Source organism: Taudactylus pleione, unplaced genomic scaffold, assembly GCF_031769625.1.
Source record: "Taudactylus pleione unplaced genomic scaffold, aTauple2 ptg000217l, whole genome shotgun sequence".
Taxonomy (NCBI): domain Eukaryota; kingdom Metazoa; phylum Chordata; class Amphibia; order Anura; family Myobatrachidae; genus Taudactylus; species Taudactylus pleione.
The window spans coordinates 5,667,318-5,688,985 of NW_028284619.1; the positions used below are offsets into that span (position 1 = coordinate 5,667,318).

General features: G+C 44.6%; 1 protein-coding gene across 4 annotated transcripts in view; it reads right to left on the reverse strand.

Moving 5' to 3' along the window:
* LOC148517435 (protein FAM3C-like) overlaps window positions 1–21,668 on the reverse strand; it is a 121,606-nt gene that overhangs the window by 49,984 nt on the left and 49,954 nt on the right. For all 4 annotated transcript variants that reach the window (XM_088478708.1, XM_088478707.1, XM_088478710.1 and 1 more), the window contains exon 2: window positions 703–770. In XM_088478708.1, coding sequence (XP_088334834.1) covers window positions 703–715 — 13 coding nt within the window. In that variant the 5' untranslated portion in view covers window positions 716–770. The remainder of the gene's footprint in view (window positions 1–702; window positions 771–21,668) is intronic.

Genomic DNA, 21,668 nt, shown 5'->3' on the forward strand with positions numbered 1-21,668 from the left:
GGAGGGTCCTCAGCAACTACCCGCTGCCCTATTGTTAATCCTGCACTGATAACAGTGCATGTTTTCCTGGTCTCCTCACAGAATCACAAGCGAAATAATTAGAACCACCTGTGGATGTTTTAAAATGTGTCAGTTAGTACTGAATATACAGGTGCTCCAGCAAGGAGATATGGAAAACATGCAGTTGCGCTGTAGTGTGTCCCCAGGACTGGAATTGAAAAGCACTGATCTCAAAACATGATACAAGTGTTTACCGTCCATACTAACTAACTTTGCACCTGATTCAGAGTTGTATGGTATTACACAGTAAGTCCCTATGTGTTATTTATATATATATATATATATATATATATATATATATATACACACACACACATATACACACACACATATACTTATATGTGATTATATACTGTATACTCTAATATGAACACGAGTAGTTTATATGGACAATATAGGGAATTATTACAATGTACTCACTGCCCTGATGATGACCCATAATGGTAAAGACATCTCATGGATGTACATACTGTATTGGTTGCATAGTAAGGTTAAAGAAACAGAGGTCCACTAAATACAACATTCCATGAATTTGTAATAACATACAGGTGCGGGGAAACATTATAGTCTACAACATGTAACTCTTTACACAATTAACATGTGAACATGTTTATTTTCCTTTCATTCAGTAACACATCTTACCTGACCACCTCATATTTTTCCAGCAGATAAGGGCGTGCCACAATGGATCTTCTAATGTATTGGTTACCCTGAAAGACAGTTATAGAAAACACTTATAATTGGCTATATGGTCACACACTGCACATTAAAACGTACAGGGGTCTATTTACTAAGCTCTGTTAGGAGATAAAGTGAATGGTGATAAGGTACCAGCCAATCAGCTCTTAACTACCATGTCACAAGCTGTGTTTGAAAAATGGCAGTTAGCAGCTGATTGGCTGGTGCCTTATCACCATTCTCTTTATCTCCACACTGTCTGACACATGGACATTGCCAGCGCCTGAACACTAATTGTAACATCAAACAGCTCATAACAACTGTATACAGCACGGGACTATAATAGGATGGATGCTAATATTAATCTTATAGGAGTTAAATCTGCAAATGACGGACTGGTTTGGGGGACATTATTTGCAACAAACATTGATCTATATATGAGAATGAGTCACTGGAACTATTTATCCCTTCAAATTTTATCAAAGAGAGAGACAGAGAGAGAGACAGAGAGAGACAGAGGACCTTATTCAGAGGCGGCCGCATGGTCTACGACCGCACGGCCGCCTCGATGTTTGGCCAGTGCGCCAGCGCACGAGGGAGCCGGCTCCCTTGTGCGCATGCGTGAGACCCGCTACGACCGCCAGCACCGGTCATAGCGGGTCTCTTTCCAAAGGGGGCGAGCTGTCGATGTTGATTGACAGCTCGCCCCTTTTGGAAGGCAGGCCGGGGGGGTGGCAGCCCAAACGGAGGCGTTCCCATGGGAACGCCTACCGTTTGGGGGAGGCCCCACTGACATCACTAGTGATGTCAGTGGAGAGCTTCCGGCTCTGACAGAGCCAGAAGCTCTCCGGGGCTTACGACAAGTGAGACCCTACCCTAGGGTCTCGTCATAAGCCGCGATGGTCGTGATGGTCTCTGACCATCGCGACCATCACCCGAGCAGTCGTTAGACCTGTGGGTGTAAACCCACAGCCTAACGACCGAAACAGAGGCGGGCGGTCAGGATGCAAGTGGCCGCCCAGTTTCTGAGCGACCGATTGCATCCTCCGACAGCCTCTGAATGAGGCCCAGAGAGAGAGAGACAGAGAGAGAGACAGGGAGACAGATAGCTACAGCTGTGTTCTCATACACTGGGTGTCATTACACTATATAGCCCAAGATGTCCGTCGCGATGGAGACGCTGCGAGAGGAGTAGCGTACCATATTTTTCTTGAAATATTGCATCTTAGTAGCATCGTAGACGCAGCATAAAGCCGCTCACAGTGTACTATAGACGCTGAGCTTTCATTTTAACTGCACTAAAATTGGTTTTAAAAATGTACAAAGTCGCAGAAGAAGCACAATGGAACTTTGTGTGAGGTAAAGTCGCCACCAAAAGTCGCACGGGACCTGGAAACTATTTGACACAACTGAAGCCGCAGTAAATAAAAGGGACATATACATACATACATACTGTATATACACACACTGCTGAGATTTTATTCTCTCTCTTCCCTACTTGCCCTCTTTATCCTTCCCTCTTTCATCTCCACTACATTTTCCTTCCATCTCCTTCCAGTGCTGGCCTTAGTAGTGGCTGTATGTACCCCACACTGGTGCAGGGGATGACCGGTTCCAGACTAGGTGGGTTGGTGGCAGGCTACATCCTACAGACTGGGACTGTGGTGCAGAGGGGGAGCTGTTCGTTAGGTGCCAATCTGCAAGACCTCTGATTGGGAAGAGATGTGTGTGGAATTTGACATTTGCAGGACCTTCGGCGAGGATGGGAGGGAGGCGTGGGGGTTCAGGAGGTGCTGCATCATGAGGCAATTCGTGGGACCTGCGTGAATGGGGGTGTGTGGTGTGAAAGGTGCCGATTTGCAACACTCTGGTGGGTTGGAGGGCAGTGGGTGCTAATTTGTGGGACATCCAGCTGGGGGAGACATTGTCGGTGGGTGGGTGCCAATTCAAAAAACCTTTAGTGATGGGGTGGGATAGTGCCAGAGGCACTGATACACGGGACCTTCAGCGGGAAGGGTGGGGTTGTAGTTAGCTTGGGGAGAAGAGAGGCTGATGTGTCGGATCAGCCATTAAGAGCCGTGGGGGGAGGACGAGATGGGGCCTCTCTTCAGCACTCCTGGACTGGCACTAGACTGGTGGGGCAGCTCTAGCTCATGATAGATTATATACAGTATATATACATAAGAAATAGGTGGGTACGGTGCCAATAATAAACGTGAACAGCGATACACAATTTAGTGTTTAAAATTGTAGCAAACTTAGGGGCCTATTCATCAACACTAAAATAACGTTTTTAAGGATATTTTCCTTAATTAACGTTATTTTAGTATTCATGAACACATGTAGCACAGGAGATATCATTGATATCTCCTTGCTAAGTCCCCCCGCGTTAATTTCCACACTCCCCATACATTAGAATGGGGATGTGGAAATTATGCTATTCATCAAATTCCGAAAATTATGTATTTTCGGAATTTGATGGAGGTACTATCCGCCACTGTGAGGTGGCGAATAGCAGGTGACACTTACCTGCTTCCAGCTGGTGAGGTCCCCCGGCGTCTTCCTCCAGCACTCTGGTCCATCCTCTGGCTCCTGGGGCTGTGCTGTCACGTGTTCTCCCAGCAGAACACAATAAAGTTTAGAAAAAAATTGTTGTTTTTTTTCTAAACTGTACTGTGGGCTGCTGGGAGAACACGTGACAGCACAGCCACCGGAGCCGGAGGTGCTGCAGCGGGCAGGTAAGTGCGGGGACGGGGAGAAGGTGAGCGAGGGGGGGGGGTTGGGGGGGGCACAAACTTACCACCGCTGTAGGCAGTGCTGCACATGTGCTGGCATTACAAATGTAAGATTACACAGATTACAGCTGCGGTAAATTAGTGTAGATAGGGAAGACTATCTATTTCCCGAAAAAGCTGTCATCGCAAAAATGACAGCTTTTCGAAATAGATAGTTATGGAGAGGAGGAATGATGAATTCCTCTGTTAATTAGGTAGAACACCATGCGAGTTCTAAACCTAATTACCTCCAGAGAGTTTTAAGGTATGATGAATAGGCCCCTGAGCCTTAAAATATTATGGCGTCAGCTCTTAGTCAATAATAAAATACTGGTAAAAGTATTGATAGACAATGGATTTAAACTAAATTGACTAAATAGCGACTAGTTTGCTAAGTGGAGGTGTAATCTATTAACATTTACTACTGAATGGGTCAGGAGGTATATATAAACCATTTGAGTGAAAAAGTGCACATGCAATAAAATAAATAAATATATAAATAATTCACACTTATTCAGAAACAAACAATAAAACAAGTATATAGGCAAGCATCTAAAACATAAACGGGTTTCCTTTAAAATATATTTTTCAAAAGATAATAAAGCATATAGCTAAAACCCAGAGGCAATCAATAGTGCACTTAAAAAACCAAGAGATATATGTTATAAAATAGCAGCTTATCTGAATGTATGGAAAAGAGTATTTCTCTGCAAAGTTCATGAGGTAATGGACAACCACCCCCTCTAATGTTACTAGATTACACCTCCACTTAGCAAACTAGTAGCTATTTAGTCAATTTAGTTTAAATCCAATATATATATATATATATATATATATATATATATATATATACACACACACACATGTATACATATATATATATATATATACAGTATATACACAGAATTGCTAGGCGAGAGGCAGGGACAGCCCCCACAGAAGTAGAAGATAATAATAATTGTTTTATTGTATGAAAAGAACATGTTACAGTGTATTTGCACTTTGTGCCCAACTGCCATTTCCATCACCTCCTGGCACCAAATAGTGTAATATATTAAGTGCAACATGAGATAAACAAAGACTTTCTTTATATCACGTTACACTTAATATATTACACTATTTGGCGCCTATTTCATTTCCATCCCCCTCCAGATCTCTTCACTGACCATCGATAGACAAGCTGCCACCCACTAATAAGCAATTGGGGGAAGGGTGTTTTTTTTACCCCATTAGGGGATTTATGTTTATGATCACATAACACTTTAGAATGTAAGCTCTAACGAGCAGGGCCCTCTTCCCTCATGTGCTTCTCCTTCCCATACTCATACGATCATCTACTCCAAACTCTCCGCAAGGGCACCTAACACTTGGTTGCTGACGTCCTGCTGCTTTGGAGTGGTATGATCGCTATTGCAGCAAAGTGTATAAACTATGTCCTTGTCCTGCATTGTACTGTACTGTAATTCGCTATTTTCTTGTTTGCGGAGTTGTTTATGTACTTTGTAAGGCTCTGCAGAACCCTTGTGGTACCATATAAATAAAGGATAATAATAATAATAATAATAATAATAATAATAATAACAACACTTCTTTGCACATTGCACTACTGTTTGATAATAATCATTCAATAGTACAGGTGAAAGCGCTATAACTCTTCTTGTTATATATATACACAGTATGTTCAAAAGATCAGGCGAAGCGTATGAAGATCCCATTCAGTGCTGTGTGGGGGGGGTGGCATATAGACGCTCAGGCACCAGAACGCCCCGTGTGTAGGGACCACCTGATATGTCGGTCCTGGGATCGTCGGTTGCATTGGTGCCTACACATCGTACCATGTGTAGGCACCTTTAGTGAAACGGTCACAGTGACTTCAGATGTAGTTAATGTTGGTGATGGTTCTATGTTGAATATGATGGAAAGAGTTACATTGCATCAGAGAGATAAAGGACATCAGAGATGGTGAATACTTAGTGAGCATAATGGAGCAAGCTGGCAGCAATTGAAAATTGCCATCATCACCAGATGAAATATTTTTTATATCTTCACAGTTAATCAGGAAGATAAACAGGTTTACACTGATTGATTCACTTGGATTCTATAAGTTTGAGTAATTTGTATCAAAGCACTTTGACTGGGGACAGAAATGTAACGCGAGTCACATTCATATGTAACATGAGTCACATGTCAAAACTGATTTTAAGCCTAGTTTGGTTAACATTCAGTTTTTTGTTTGTGTGTCAATCATTAGTTTAAGGTTAGTTAAGGTCTTGTAAGTGTATAGTATAATGTAAAATTAATTAGGGGAGCAGGTTTAAAGAAATATATATCCCCTCAGTTCCTATGTCCATCCTGTTGTAACATGAGTCACATATATAAACAATAAAATTTAACTACTAAGAGCCAAATGTAATAGGGTCGGAGTTTAGAAAATGTGAGAGTTTAGCAGTAATCTCTCACACTTTTTAAACTTGGCCAATGTAATAGAGTCCGAGAAAATGCAAACTTGCATGTTTTTCAGACTCAAAAAAAACTCTCATAATTTAAACTCTCATCCAGAGGTTTTCCAATTTTGAAGATAAAACCCGACCAATGTGACAGGTTACTGCTAAACTCTCACATTTTCTAAACTCTCACTGTATTACATTTGGCCCCAAGAATGCACATATTTTCTGCTTCTAAGCATTATTATTTAAACAGATAGAAAGAGTATACCGGAAGAGCAGCTTCCACAAACACGGAGTGTCACCCCTCCCCTATTAAATACACAATGAAAAGAACGTGGAGTGAGATGATATGGGGACGCTGTAAAATATGCCGAACTTGTGGGTGTTCATGGGGTCTTCACTTTGTATGTTTAACCCTCAAATGATTTCCTGCTTGAAGGTCCCCCTATATGTAACACTCACAATAATCTCCTCTTGTTTTTTTTTACATAAAGGTTTCTTTTCCACCACAGATAATATACCAGATCAATTCACAGTATAATCATAAAGAAGTCAACTTACATTACGGGAACTTGTAACGTTCACGTAGCATTTTCTTTGTGCTTCCTTCCAACGTGTTCTCAATGTATATTGTATCCAAAGGAGACCGCTTTTGTTCACCTTGAACCACATCATCCACTCGTCCAATCTGGACCTACACCGGACTCCAGCACGGTTGCTTCCACACTCACTGATCTCCGAGGACGCTCGGATAGATCAAGTGCACCATTTCACAGCCGTTTACCACTACACGCGCTCCATTTACAGTGCAGAGTTCACAAGTCCGTGCTGAATACCGGGGATACACGGATATACCTCCACTCCAGGACGTATTCATCTTACTGTGAGTTGTTTCTTGTCCATTATCTACGGGACCACATACTTACTCATTGACATTTATGCCTGATGTAGGCAATTACTCAAGTTCTGGTCTCCCCACTGTGAGTACACACTCACCACTGCACATATTATTAACGGGAATATTCCGTGTACCAACTGAGGAACTGCGCCATATTAAAGGGAATATATTTTAACTTCTAACTGATTATGTTGTGCTAAGGAGGCATATTACCTTCTAAGATATCCTCTATCATTTGCTTTCTTGCACGCATACACAGAGGTTACTTTACAGCGTGCTTATTGAGGATCTGTACCCTTTATTAGGGATCACCTCCATATCTTAAATAGACTCTGTCATGCCAAGGAGGTCCACCTCCTAATCATAAGGAACTTCAATTATCTTCATTTTTAGCTACCAGCTGGTTTTTTCTGTTTCAGGAAATGTTACATTGTTTTATGTTTTGTTTCTATTTTTTGACATTGTATATCTTTTTATTTTGATTCATTTTATTACGTGTTCTTACCATTCTATCTTTATAGACCATCTCTATACCCATTAAATAATATTTTTCATTTATCTATTTTATTGTGCCATTTATACCTTGATATTCCACTGTGGAATTTATTAATAAAAAGTGATCAAATATACATCAGTAGCGCAAATCTTTTTTGTATTTAATTTGGCTCTGATTTTTGGGAACCTTCACAGTAGGTTTCTTTGGACCTGCAGCGCTGAGGGTATATATATCACTGGTTTATCAATACCACACATCGGGACTCTCTTAAAGCGCCCTGTACTCTTTTGTATATATATATATATATATGTACACACACAGATAAATAGTGTAATAGTGTAATAACAATGTATAGTTCAGCAGTAAGGTGTCCCTGTTAAATAATGAATTCATGTTGACACTATGTAGAAGTGGCACAAGGATGTTTATGGTTTTAGAACTACAACATTCTAGAATGTATCACTGTCATAAATTACAATGGCTAGTAAGTAAAACAATAGCCATTCTTTCTGTGCACAATGCATGTCGCAGGAGTCATGGACACAATTACGTTATGTATTATTAATTATTTTTGTGCTAAACTTTGAATATTGCAAAGGTAAGCTCAGGGTAGTGGCCTGGGGATCCTAATTTTCAACACTGTTACCTAGCTGCACTTGCTCAATGTGTACACTGAAACTGCCCTGCTGAGCATTCGAACCTCGGGGGGGGGGAATGATATGCCGACATTCATAGTGTTGACGTGGTCATAATTTCAACACTGACCATGCTGACATTCATCATGTAGACTCTAATGACATGTCAACATGTTAGAATGTAAACATATCATCCATGGTGGCCCGGGGGTCATTCAGCTGCACCTGACGGCTGCGGCAGCTCCAGTGTGGCTTCAGGGTCCCAGTGGTCATGTGACTGTGACTTCCAGGTTCCAGCATTCCAGTCAGTATTCTTCTGCTACCCCTACCCCTCAGCACCCTAACCCTTCTACCTGCAGCCTGACCCTAATGTTGACATTCTGAGATGCAGACATCATATATTATCAATAAAATATCAACATTGTGATGTTGACATTTTCTGAATGTCAACATTGTAAATGTCGACCTAATAACTACATCCCGGACCTTCATGGAGGCTGAGAGTATTGGTGCGAGATCGGTCTCCTCCGTCCTTTCTATGTTTGCCAATAACCAAGAGCCCAAGCAGGTCTCAGGACAGCTGATAATTTCTCATGCACAGTTTCTTCATCTACGTAACTTCCATGACTTTGCCGAATCCCGTTTGCAGGCCAAACCTCTCGCCACCTTTCAATCCCTATGTCTCTGCAAATCCTCTGCAAAGTGACTTGTTTCTATACTTTATGCTGAACTTAAGCCAACAGATCCTAACTACAGGGATCCCCATGAACGGGCTTAGGAAAGGGACCTGTGAGAGCCTGGATGGTGAGGACTGGGAGGAAGTTAAGCAAAATAGTGCCGTCTGTGCCAAAATAAAAGAAAATGCCTATAAACTTCCTTATAGGTGATACCTGGTCCCCACCATCCAGCATACATTTCTCAGAGCTCCTCTTCTAAGTGTTGTAGAGGCTGCACTGCAGACCAGTGGCGTAACTAGGGCAGGCCCGCCAAGAGCCATGGCGGGCCCCGATAATAGGGGGTGTGGCCTAATTGCAGGAGGCGTGGCCATGCCCCCTTGCCGAGAAAAAAAAAAAGATTTGCAGCGCCGCTGTGCGCTGGGGAGGAGGGGGCGCTCTGAGCCCCCTCAGCCCGGCGCAAAGCCAAGTGGGGCGCGATCAGTGTGATCGCTCCCCTGCACAGGCATAGGAGACTGCTGTGGCTGTTGTGAGGGGGGGAGCGGCGCCAGACCCGGGCCCCTGCCAGGCCCCTCAGGAAGCCCGGGCCCTGGTAATCTGTACCCGATGCCCCCCCTCTCAGCGCCCCTGAACTAGGGTATGTGGAGCCCAGGGCAAATTGAAAAATGGAGCCCTATCCCACTCTGTAGGCGCGCTTGGTGAAAAATAGGTGTGGTCGCAAGGGGCGTGGTCACTGAAAAATGGGGCGTGTCAACGTGACACACTCCTTTCTTGTCACTGGGAACATTTCTTTCCATATGCACCTTAATGCAATGCCCCTTATACAGTCCCCCCTATGCAGTGCCCACAGTGGTGGTCCCCCTTATGCAGGCCCCCAGTAGTGCCCTTATAAGTCCTCCAGTATGCAATGCCCCCAGTAATGGTCCCTCTTATGCAGGCCCCCAGTAGTGCCCCTTATACAGTACCCCCAGTAGTGGTCCCCCTTATGCAGCTCCCCATTAGGTCCCCTTATACAGTGCCCCCAGTAGTGGTCCCCCTTATGCAGGCCCCCAGTAGTGTTCCCACATATGCAGTGCCCCTAACACAGTGCTCCCTGTAGTGGTTCCACCATTAGTTCCCCTTATACAGTGCCCCCAGTAGTGATCACCCATATGCAGGCCTCCAGTAGTGATCCCCCATATGCAGTGCCCTTATACAGTGCCCCCAGGAGTGATCCCCCTTATGCAGGTCCCCAGTAGTGCCCCTTATACAGTGCCCCCAGTAGTTGTCCCCCTTATGCAGGCCCCAAGTAGTTATCCCCCTATGCAGTGCCCCCTGTAGTGGTTCCCCCTTTTCAGTACCCCTTTAGTGGTCCCTCCTGTGCAGTGCCCCCAGTAGTAGTCCCCAGTAGTGGTCCCCCCCAATACAGTGACCCCAGTAGTGGTCCCCCCCTGAAACAGTAGTCCCCCCCTTAGTAGTAGTCCACAGTAGTGCCCCCCCCGATGCAGTGCCCCCAATAGCCAGTAGTGGTGTTTCCGTCCCTCCCAGCAGACACACATATATAAAAAAAAAAGGAAAAAAAAAACACCTGAATCCCCGGTCCTGCTCCCGCCGCAGCCATCAGCTCCTCTGTCTTCCCGGGCCGGCCTGCTCTGCTACGGGAGAGACGTCATGACGTCTCTCCCATCACCCACTGCAGGAGCCGGAAAACGGAGCTCATGAGTGAGCTCCAGCCCGGCTCCGGCAGTGGGCGCAGCAGTCAATGAGAGTCTGTCTGACTCTCATTGACTGCTAATCAGTGGTGGGCATGGACTAGGAGGTCTGTCGCCCGGAGCGCAGCCCTGCTCCCTGCCTGAGCCCACCCTCTACTCTCCCACTAGCGCTATTGGGTAAGTGCTCAGGGGGAGGGAGGTGGCGCGGCCATGTAGCACAGGAAGGCGCTGGGCACATGGATGCCTAGCGCCGGACCTGCTGCTAATTAAAACAAACACACAGGCCCCGGCCAGCGGCTGTCTGCTGTTTGTCACTGTGTGTGGTGCACAAACCCTGCTCGACCCTCCTTAGTTACGCAACTGCTTCAGACGGCTCCTTAGCCACATCAAGTGGGATGCTCCTAAAATGTCTTCATTTTGGTTCAAAATACAGCAAGTTCTGTGCTCTTTGCTGGATCTAGAGATTCCATTTTCTCTCAGTTTCCTCCTCTTTCCCCTGAATATCCCTTCTGCCACCAAGCACCAAAATAAGCTAATTTGTCATCTCAGCAGCTACTTGTCAAATTGCAAATTGGCTTCTCTTCTCCAGCAACTAAATGTGTCTGGTACACATATAATATGGGATATATCACCTGTATTCTTCACAACTTAGCTAAATCTTTTATTAAGGGTTGGGAGCCTTGGACATTACACTTTCACAACCTATTCTTTTTGTGATATTTTACAAGCCCCTTTCATATTTATTTACTTATTTATTACCAGTTATTTATATAGCGCGTACAATATTCCGCAGTGCTTTACAGAGAATATTTGGCCACTCACATCAGTCCCTGCCCCAGAAGAGCTAACAATCTATATTCCCTACCACATGTACACACACACACATACACACTAGGGTTAATTTTTGTTGGGAGCCAACTAACCTACCAGTATATTTTTGGAATGTGGGAGGAAACTGAAGTACCCGGAGGAAACTCACGCAAGCACAGGGAGAATATACAAACTCCACACAGTTAGGGCTGTATTGGGAATCGAACTCCCAACCTCAGTGCTGTGAGGTAGTAATGCTAACCGTTACACCCTGGTGAGGATACCGGGTTTATGCGTACATTATTTTCACCTAACGCCCTTCAGCACCTTGCACAGTACCCCGGTTCCTTTGAGTCCCTTGGATCGCACAGGAAGCACGCAATAGCAAAGGAACAACGTTACCTTTATTTTACATACACACTAGAGTCATGTACAAACAGCACTGCAAACTATACACATATACTATATACAGTATTGCCAGTAGAATTATCTAAATTTTGGGGATCCCATCATGTTACTAAAACAGAGGCCCCTTGGTATTAGATATGGGAACAGTTACTCCATCAGGCTTACCCGCCTTGGCTGCGTATATTTCGCCTGACCTTCTCCGGGGAGCAAGGTCCATGGGTCGGAGGCTGGGTGGATCGCCCGACTCCTGTACCCAGCTCTGCATGTGTCTTGCCACTCAGGCTAGGGACTCCACTCAACTCCGATCTCATATTTTTTTTTCCTCCTCCCCCTACTTATTTCTCCCTATCTATGGACTGACGCTGTCTTTCTTGGTTTACAGTACTATTTACTGCTTTATATTCTTGTATCAAAAATCTGGACTGGTATTTAGGTTATCACATGTTGATTGTTCACTTCTCAATCAGTGATATTTTTTCACTGCTGACTGTTTTACTCCAAACTACAGCAAACATTAAAGAGCTGATAAGGAGGCCCTGTCAGCAACTTCTCCAGGGAACTTGTAAAGCAGGATTCTAGCAGTGTGAGAGAACAATGTAATAGTAATTATACAGTATGTAGAGTCCATAGCTGCCCAAAAACATGCACAAAATCTTTTAAAAAGGCAGCTCCTACAGTAATCTACTACAGCAAATAAATGACAAATGCATCCACGTCGTAAATGACCTGAATATTTCCTGACTATAGAAAAGATTACTAGGTGAATGGGTGAATGGGTGAGAGATGTACTATAGGGCCTGTGAGTAACTGTAATACCAATAAAAAGACATGGCTGTGTGAGTTTACAATCTTCACAATCATATTGTGTTCAGGTAGATAAAGTTATTAGAGCTGGCAAAATTAAACTGAGAGAAAGAGCCATAGAGTAAATAATCAAATGAAAATTCATTTAGACTTTAAATAGCCCAAAAAGTATTAACCACAAGTCATTACCTAATAATTCAGGAGAGGATTCTCAATATAGACTGAGGGGCTAGTTCAGTGTTGGCTAACCTTGACACTCCAGCTGTTGTGGAACTATATATCCCAGCATGCCCTGCCACAGTTTTAGCATGCCCTAATAGTAAAACTGTAGCAGTGCATGCTGGGTTATGTAGTTCCATAACAGCTGGAGTGTCAAGGTTAGCTAACACTGGGCTAGTTCATTAAGGATCGCTATTGCGATCGCCGCTCCGTAATCGCGCGCAGGTCTGCTGCAAAAATATGCTAATGATTGCTATCGCACTGCCAGCATAGAGACGCCCACTGCCTCCCACTACCGCTATCTCCATCCGTAATACCTTGCATACCTCCATAAACATCTGTAACATCGAGAACCATTGGCCCCTCACGCAGAATTACAGCAGCCCTGACCTTACTTAGTACTCAAGCTGCGTATGCCATCGCACTAATTTATGTACTCCCATGCAACGGCATTCAAACGGACAGACACACCTGTGTTTCTAGGACCAACCCCCCCCCCGGCACCACCCCAAAATACTCACTGTCTGTCAATCACTCTGCGATGACTTCCCATGCTCTGCGTAATTGTAGTGTGATCGCAAGTGTGTCTTTTGCGCACTGCGTTGTATACGCTTGTGCAGAACGCAACAATCGGCCAACTGCGTGCACTGTTGCAGTTGCGATCCTTAATGAATCAGCCCTGAGCCTCATTCAGAGGTGTACTGTAGTAAAACATTACTTCTGCACATACGTGCAAGCCGCTCTGTGTCCTGATGGTTACCGCTGGAGAGACACTTATCTAGATTGCATGAAGATCCATGCAATTTCGATGGTCGCTCCTGGGCGGTGACTGTGCGGGTGGCTAACAGCGGCGGGCATGTCGGTGTAAGGGACTACATCTAAAGACGCCAGCGGCCATAGACCCATGGACATTCTGCGTCTGGCAGGTGAAATTCAAGTATAGTGAATAACCTGGAATAGTACAAAGGTAAGCGGTACACTGCTAGAGGTTCAAAGAAAAACAAGTTTAAGTTTGAAAAAATCTGAGAAGTTATTTCATTTCAGAGTTATAAAAATGGCCTTTTTCAGGGAACAAGTAATGGGTTAAGACAGAGGTTTCCAATCACGGTCCTCAAGGCTCCCCAACAGGTCAGGTTTTAGAGATATCCATGGTTGAGCACAGGTGATTTCATTAGTACCTCAGTCAATTTCATTTAACCACCTGTGCAGTACCTGTGTAAAACCCGCATTTTGGGGGTTTGAACGCATTTCTCCCCTTCCTGCATCTCGCCCAATATTTAATGAAGAAAGTAAAATATGAATTGCAGTACAACCAGGTTCAGTAAATAAATGAGTATATGCGTTTTAGCACATCAAGCGCACTACATTGAATGTTCACCTGTTTGCGGAACATATGTGATATAAATTCACACTGCACATGCATAGAAATGGTGGCCTGCAAGTGCGGGTGATGCAGTCATACACATTTCCATTACATCTACAATTACCACCAAAAAAGCAGAACTGACAGGAAGGGACGTTATCACATGGGCAAAGTTCAATGAGGGCATGTTCCAATTTAGACAGCACAATAACAACTTTGAGGCTCTGATGAGACCTAAGGGATACTTGTTCACAGCCCTGTAGGGCTACAGAGGTGATGTGGGATGTGTTACTACAGAGGTGATGTGGGATGTGTTACTACAGAGGTGATGGAGGTTGTGTTACTACAGAGGTGATGTGGGATGTTACTACAGAGGTGATGGGGGATGTGTTACTACAGAGGCGATGGGGGATGTGTTACTACAGAGGTGATGGAGGATGTGTTACTACAGAGGTGATGGAGGATGTGTTACTACAGAGGTGATGTGGGATGTGTTACTACAGAAGTGATGGAGGTTGTGTAACTACAGAGGTGATGTGGGATGTGTTACTACAGAGGTGATGGGGGATGTGTTACTACAGAGGCGATGTGGGATGTGTTACTACAGAGGTGATGGAGGATGTGTTACTACAGAGGTGATGGAGGATGTGTTACTACAGAGGTGATGTGGGATGTGTTACTACAGAAGTGATGGAGGTTGTGTAACTACAGAGGTGATGTGGGATGTGTTACTACAGAGGCGATGGGGGATGTGTTACTACAAAGGCGATGTGGGATGTGTTACTACAGAGGTGATGGAGGATGTGTTACTACAGAGGTGATGGAGGATGTGTTACTACAGAGGTGATGGAGGATGTGTTACCACAGAGGTGATGGAGGATGTGTTACCACAGAGGTGATGGGGGATGTGTTACCACAGAGGTGATGTGGGATGTGTTACCACAGAGGTGATGGAGGATGTGTTACTACAGAGGTGATGGGGGATGTGTTACTACAGAGGTGATGTGGGATGTGTTACTACAGAGGTGATGTGGGATGTGTTACTACAGAGGTGATGTGGGATGTGTTACTACAGAGGTGATGGAGGATGTGTTACTACAGAGGTGATGGAGGATGTGTTACTACAGAGGTGATGGGGGATGTGTTACTACAGAGGTGATGGGGGATGTCTTACTACAGAGGTGATGTGGGATGTGTTACTACAGAGGTGATGGAGGATGTGTTACTTACTACAGAGGTGATTGGGGATGTCTTACTACAGAGGTAATGTAGGATGTGTTACTACAGAGGTGATGGAGGATGTCTTACTACAGAGGTGATGGAGGATGTTACTACAGAGGTGATGGAGGATGTGTTACTACAGAGGTGATGGAGGATGTATATATTGTAACCTTGCGAGCAGGGCCCTCTTACCCTTATGTATGTCTTTTATGTATGTATGTATGTCTTTTACAACCTAGTATAATGTTAATGTTGATTCAAATTGTAAAGCGAGACGGAATTTGCTGCGCTATATAAGAAACTGTTAATAAATAAATAAATGTGTTTCAACAGAGGAAATGAGGAATGTATTACTACAGAGGTGACTGTGGGCAATGAGTTGCTACAGAAGTGATGATGGGGAATATGTTACTACAGAGATGATTGGTGGATGTGTTACTGCAGAGGTGATGGGTAGATGTTGCTATAGAGGTGTTGGAGGGAGAATGTGTTGCTACAGGTGATGGGGGCTGTGGGAGGGAAATGGGTTGCTATAGAGGTGATGGGGGATGTGTTACTATAGAGGGCATGGGAGATGTGTTACTATAGAGGGCATGGGGGATGTGTTACTATAGAGGGAATGGGGGATGTGTTACTATAGACGGCATGGGGGATGTGTTACTATAGAGAGCATGGGGGATGTGTTACTATAGAGAGCATGGGGAATGTGTTTGAAAGAGTAAAAACAAAAATCTCCCCTTCTCCGGCAGCCAATCAGAGAAGGTTTCCCATGTGAATTGTTTGTGATTGGCTGCTGATGAAATGGAGCTCCAGGGATTCTCAACTTTTGTCATTAGCAGTCATCTCTATCCTGGAGTCACACCTACTACACAGAAATGCACACAGGGCCTGATTCAGAGCCGGACGCTATTTGCGGACGCTCGTTCAGAAAAAGGGGCTGGCTATTTAAATTGAGCGCTCGCTCTTTGCGGTCTGTTGCCGCCTCTATGTCTGAGCGAGCGTCCGAAACATGCGCTCGCTATTTTGTAAAGACGACCCTGGCCGCTCGCATCATACGTCATCTCCGCTATTTATTGATTAATCGAGTACATCGAAAGGCGTATGAACTGCTCGCTATTCTTGTGGTAGCATTTTCCTACCGCAATCATGCGAGCAGGTCAGGCTAAAAGACAACCAACTGACGTGGTCGATGACGCTGCTTTGTTAATTATGCACACCCATAAAACGCCCGTTTTGACCGTTTGGCACGCCTGCGTTCGGATCTCCACTCCCCGTTTTCAAGCACCTTCCCCTGTTACCACCCACAAACGCCTCATTCTGTCACTCAAATTAGCAGGTACTCGCTATTTTGCGAGCACACGATTTCCGACCGCACTGACTGCTTGGCGCATGCGCATTACAACCCATATGCATGCACAGATGTGCGAACATCGCTCGGAGCGAACGAGCGGCCGCTTACGAGCGGCACTGAATCAGGCCCACAGCTCACACCTATATATGTCAGTGTTTAAATAGGATTTTGTTTTAGTGTAAACCATGTTTACAATAAATAAATACAATAAAAAAAGAGAAGTGCTTTTCCGAACAGTACAGTACATCACCTCCTTAACAGTTTTTCAGCTGATCCCTGATTTGCCTGTTCAGTCACATTCCTAAGCTGGGAACTGTAACTCATTTCCACAAGGCTACAACTTGCTTTACAAAAAGACAAACTACTGCAGTATAGTCACAAATATGTAAAAATCTCAGGAGCTTATTGAATCTGTATGTGATGTAAAGGGTGTTTTATGAATGTAGTTGGTCTGTGTGCTTGTCCCCATCCCCACCCCCCAAAAAAAGTAACCAGGAAAGTAATAGCTGAGTCACTGGCAATGACATTACGCTCCCATCAGCGACTCACTGTATTGTTAATTGATGGCTCAGTCATCGATGCTTGATGATTTTAGACCATCAGACCATTGATGGTTTATGTTTTGCACATGTGCGGTTGGAGTCGGGTCATACGTAAAACAAATTTGTGTTTTCACCATTATTATTTATTTATTACCAGTTATTTATATAGCGCACACATATTCCGTAGCGCTTTCCAGAGAGAATATTCAGCCATTCACATCAGTCCCTGCCCCAGTGGAGCTTACACTCTATGGCCCTCATTCAGAGCTGTTCGCTATTTGCGGTCGTTCGTTTAAAAACAAGGGGTGGCTATTCAAATGATCCGTACGCACATTGTGGTCTGTTCACACCTCTAAGTCTGAACGAGCGAGCAAAACATACGCTCGTTTATTTGTTAAAAACGCCCCCTGGCCGCTCGCATCCTACGTCATGTCCGCTATTTATTAGATTAATCGAGTACATCGACCAGCGTATGAACTGCTCGCTATTCTTGTGGTTGGTGTTTGCTACCACAAATTTGCGAGCAGTTCTGGCTATAAAATAACCCAGTGACGTGAACAATGACGCTGCTGTTTTAAATATACACACCCATAAAACGCCCGTTTTGACCTTCAAGCACGCCTGCGTTCGGATCTCCACTCCCCATTTTCAAGCACCTTCCCCTGTTACCACCCACATACGCCTCATTCTGTCATTCAAAATAGCAGGCACTCGCTATATTGCATACCAACGATTTTTGGCCGCACTGACTGGTTCACGCATGCGTACTAAAAACCGTACGCATGCGCAGATGTGCAAACATCGCTCGGAACGAGCGTACTGCCGCTAACGAGCGGCTCTGAATGAGGGCCCATGTTCCCTATCACATGCACACACACATACACACTAGGGTTAATTTTTGTTGGGAACCAATTAACCTACCAGTATATTTTTGGAGTGTGGGAGGAAACCTGAGTACCCGGAGGAAACCCACGCAAACACAGGGAGAATATACAAACTCCCCACAGTTGGGCTCAGATATCGATATTTTACCATCAGAGTCTGGCCATCGATGGTGAAAATGCTCACGATCTGCCTCTGACCAAAGATAGTTGCTAAACTATTGATGGTCGATGGCCAACCCTAAATCAATGAGTGAAAGAAGGCTGAGCAGGCAGCATGGATCAATCTTTATGTTGGGTAGGTATTTTGCATATTCAGAATAGACTTCCTGTTAGAAGTACAGACAGTTCAATGAGCTAAAAAAAATGCCTTATAACAGAGGACAGCATTTTGCAATAATGTAGATAACAAGGTTGTCAAGCATGAGTGAGCCGCCAAGGTCCTGTGCTACTCTGCTGGCGTTGGGCGTCTTTTTATTTGCTGAAAATGCGTCTAAGGGGGCCTACACATGGTACGATTTGCAAACGATCTAATCTCGTTTGCGATTTCCCTTGAACTCCTGAACAAACAGTATTTTGCCTACACATGGAACGATTGTACAAACGACCAAACGATACAGATGGGTCGGTAACGACTGCAAATCGTTAACGATATATCGTTTGCAGCAAACAACCTCACGATGCATCTTCTGTCTCTCTATCAGCTGGCACAAAATGGTGGAGGGGAGTATCCTGGATCAATGACGACAAATTGTCCAACTCATCGTTCATATACACGGAGCGATTTGTGCAAAATTGTGAAAGATAGGTCGATACCTTTCTGCAGGTTCAAGAAATCAGCGACCACGATCAGCTACAGTGGGAGCGCACATCGGCAACTTTATTATCCCCACACATGGCACTTTTTATACGATTGGTCATTACAATCGATTGAAAATGGGCAAATCGTGTAAAAAATCGTACAGTGTGTGGGGGCCTTAAGTTGCAATGTGATGCAACCAGCAGACTGTGCTGATTAATGTGATATGTGACATTTGTATATCTGTGTGCACCTGAGTCTGTATATGAACCACAATGGAACGTGGAATGAAAAAAGCTGTGGCTGCTACATTGTAGCACTTTGTATACAGATTCAAAAACTCAGTCACACATAGATATACAGGTGTCGCACATAAAAATGAATCAGCACAGTCTGCTGGTGCTTCCTAGTCACATTGCAGGATGTGTTACTACAGAGGTGATGGAGGATGTGTTACTACAGAGGTGATGGAGGATGTGTTACTACAGAGGTGATGGAGGATGTGTTACTACAGAGGTGATGGAGGATGTGTTACTACAGAGGTGATGGAGGATGTGTTACTACAGAGGTGATGTGGGATGTGTTACTACAGAGGTGATGGAGGATGTGTTACTACAGAGGTGATGGGGGATGTCTTACTACAGAGGTGATGTGGGATGTCTTACTACAGAGGTGATGGAGGATGTCTTACTACAGAGGTGATGGGGGATGTGTTACTACAGAGGTGATGGGGGATGTCTTACTACAGAGGTGATGTGGGATGTGTTACTACAGAGGTGATGGAGGATGTCTTACTACAGAGGTGATGTGGAATGTGTTACTACAGAGGTGATGGAGGATGTGTTACTACAGAGGTGATGGAGGATGTATAGATTGTAAGCTTGCGAGCAGGGCCCTCTTACCCTTATGTATGCCTTTTATGTATGTATGTATGTCTTTTACAACCTAGTATAATGTTAATGTTGATTCAAATTGTAAAGCGAGACTAAATTTGCTGCGCTATATAAGAAACTGTTAATAAATAAATAAATAAATGTGTTTCAACAGAGGAAATGGGGAATGTATTACTACAGAGGTGACTGTGGGCAATGAGTTGCTACAGAAGTGATGATGGGGAATATGTTACTACAGAGATGATTGGTGGATGTGTTACTGCAGAGGTGATGGGTAGATGTTGCTATAGAGGTGTTGGAGGGAGAATGTGTTGCTACAGGTGATGGGGGCTGTGGGAGGGAAATGGGTTGCTATAGAGGTGATGGGGGATGAGTTACTATAGAGGGAATGGGGGATGTGTTACTATAGACGGCATGGGGGATGTGTTACTATAGAGAGCATGGGGAATGTGTTTGAAAGAGTAAAAAAAAAATCTCCCCTTCTCCGGCAGCCAATCAGAGAAGGTTTCCCATGTGAATTGTTTGTGATTGGCTGCTGATGAAATGGAGCTCCAGGGATTCTCAACTTTTGTCATTAGCAGTCATCTCTAGCCTGGAGTCACACCTACTACACAGAAACGCACACAGCTCACACCTATATATGTCAGTGTTTAAATAGGATTTTTTTTTAGTGTAAAACATGTTTACAATAAATAAATACAATAAAAAAAGAGAAGTGCTTTTCCGAACAGTACAGTACATCACCTCCTTAACAGTTTTTCAGCTGATCCCTGATTTGCCTGTTCAGTCACATTCCTAAGCTGGGAACTGTAACTCATTTCCACAAGGCTACAACTTGCTTTACAAAAAGACAAACTACTGCAGTATAGTCACAAATATGTAAAAATCTCAGGAGCTTATTGAATCTGTATGTGATGTAAAGGGTGTTTTATGAATGTAGTTGGTCTGTGTGCTTGTCCCCATCCCCACCCCCCAAAAAAGTAACCAGGAAAGTAATAGCTGAGTCACTGGCAATGACATTACGCTCCCATCAGCGACTCACTGTATTGTTAATTGATGGCTCAGTCATCGATGCTTGATGATTTTAGACCATCAGACCATTGATGGTTTATGTTTTGCACATGTGCGGTTGGAGTCGGTTCATATGTAAAACAAATTTGTGTTTTCACCATTATTATTTATTTATTACCAGTTATTTATATAGCGCACACATATTCCGTAGCGCTTTCCAGAGAGAATATTCAGCCATTCACATCAGTCCCTGCACCAGTGGAGCTTACACTCTATGGCCCTCATTCAGAGCCGGACGCTCTGACCAGAGCGCTCGCTTCTGAATCAGGGCCCTCCTCCATTAAAATGGAGCGTCCTCCTGGACGCTCGTATAGCTGTGGGTGACCACCCACAGCATATACAAGCGTCCAAAAAGATGGTTGTGATGGTCTTGACCATTGCGACCATCGGACTTGCGACGGAAACCCTGCGGTAGGGTTTCCCAGCCACAAGCCCTGGAGTGATTTTGGCTCTATCAGAGCCAAAATCACTCCCACTGACATCACTAGTGATGTCAGTGGGGCCGGCTTCAGACGGTAGCGTTCCCATGCGAACGCCTCCGTCTGGCAGGCACGCCCCCGGCACGCCCACCAAAGGGGGCGTGCTGTCAGTCACCATCGACAGCACGCCCCCTTTGGTGCGAGACCCGGAGCGACAGCTTGGCTGTCGCAGTCCGGGTCTCGCGCATGCACACGATGGAGCTCCCTCCGTCGTGCGCATGCGCAGTGGGGAACATCGACCCACTTGCGAGCGTACTGCCGCTTGCGAGTGGGTCTGAATGACCCCCTATGTTCCCTATCACATGCACACACACATACACACTAGGGTTAATTTTTGTTGGGAACCAATTAACCTACCAGTATATTTTTGGAGTGTGGGAGGAAACCTGAGTACCCGGAGGAAACCCACGCAAACACAGGGAGAATATACAAACTCTCCACAGTTAGGCTCAGATATCGATATTTTACCATCAG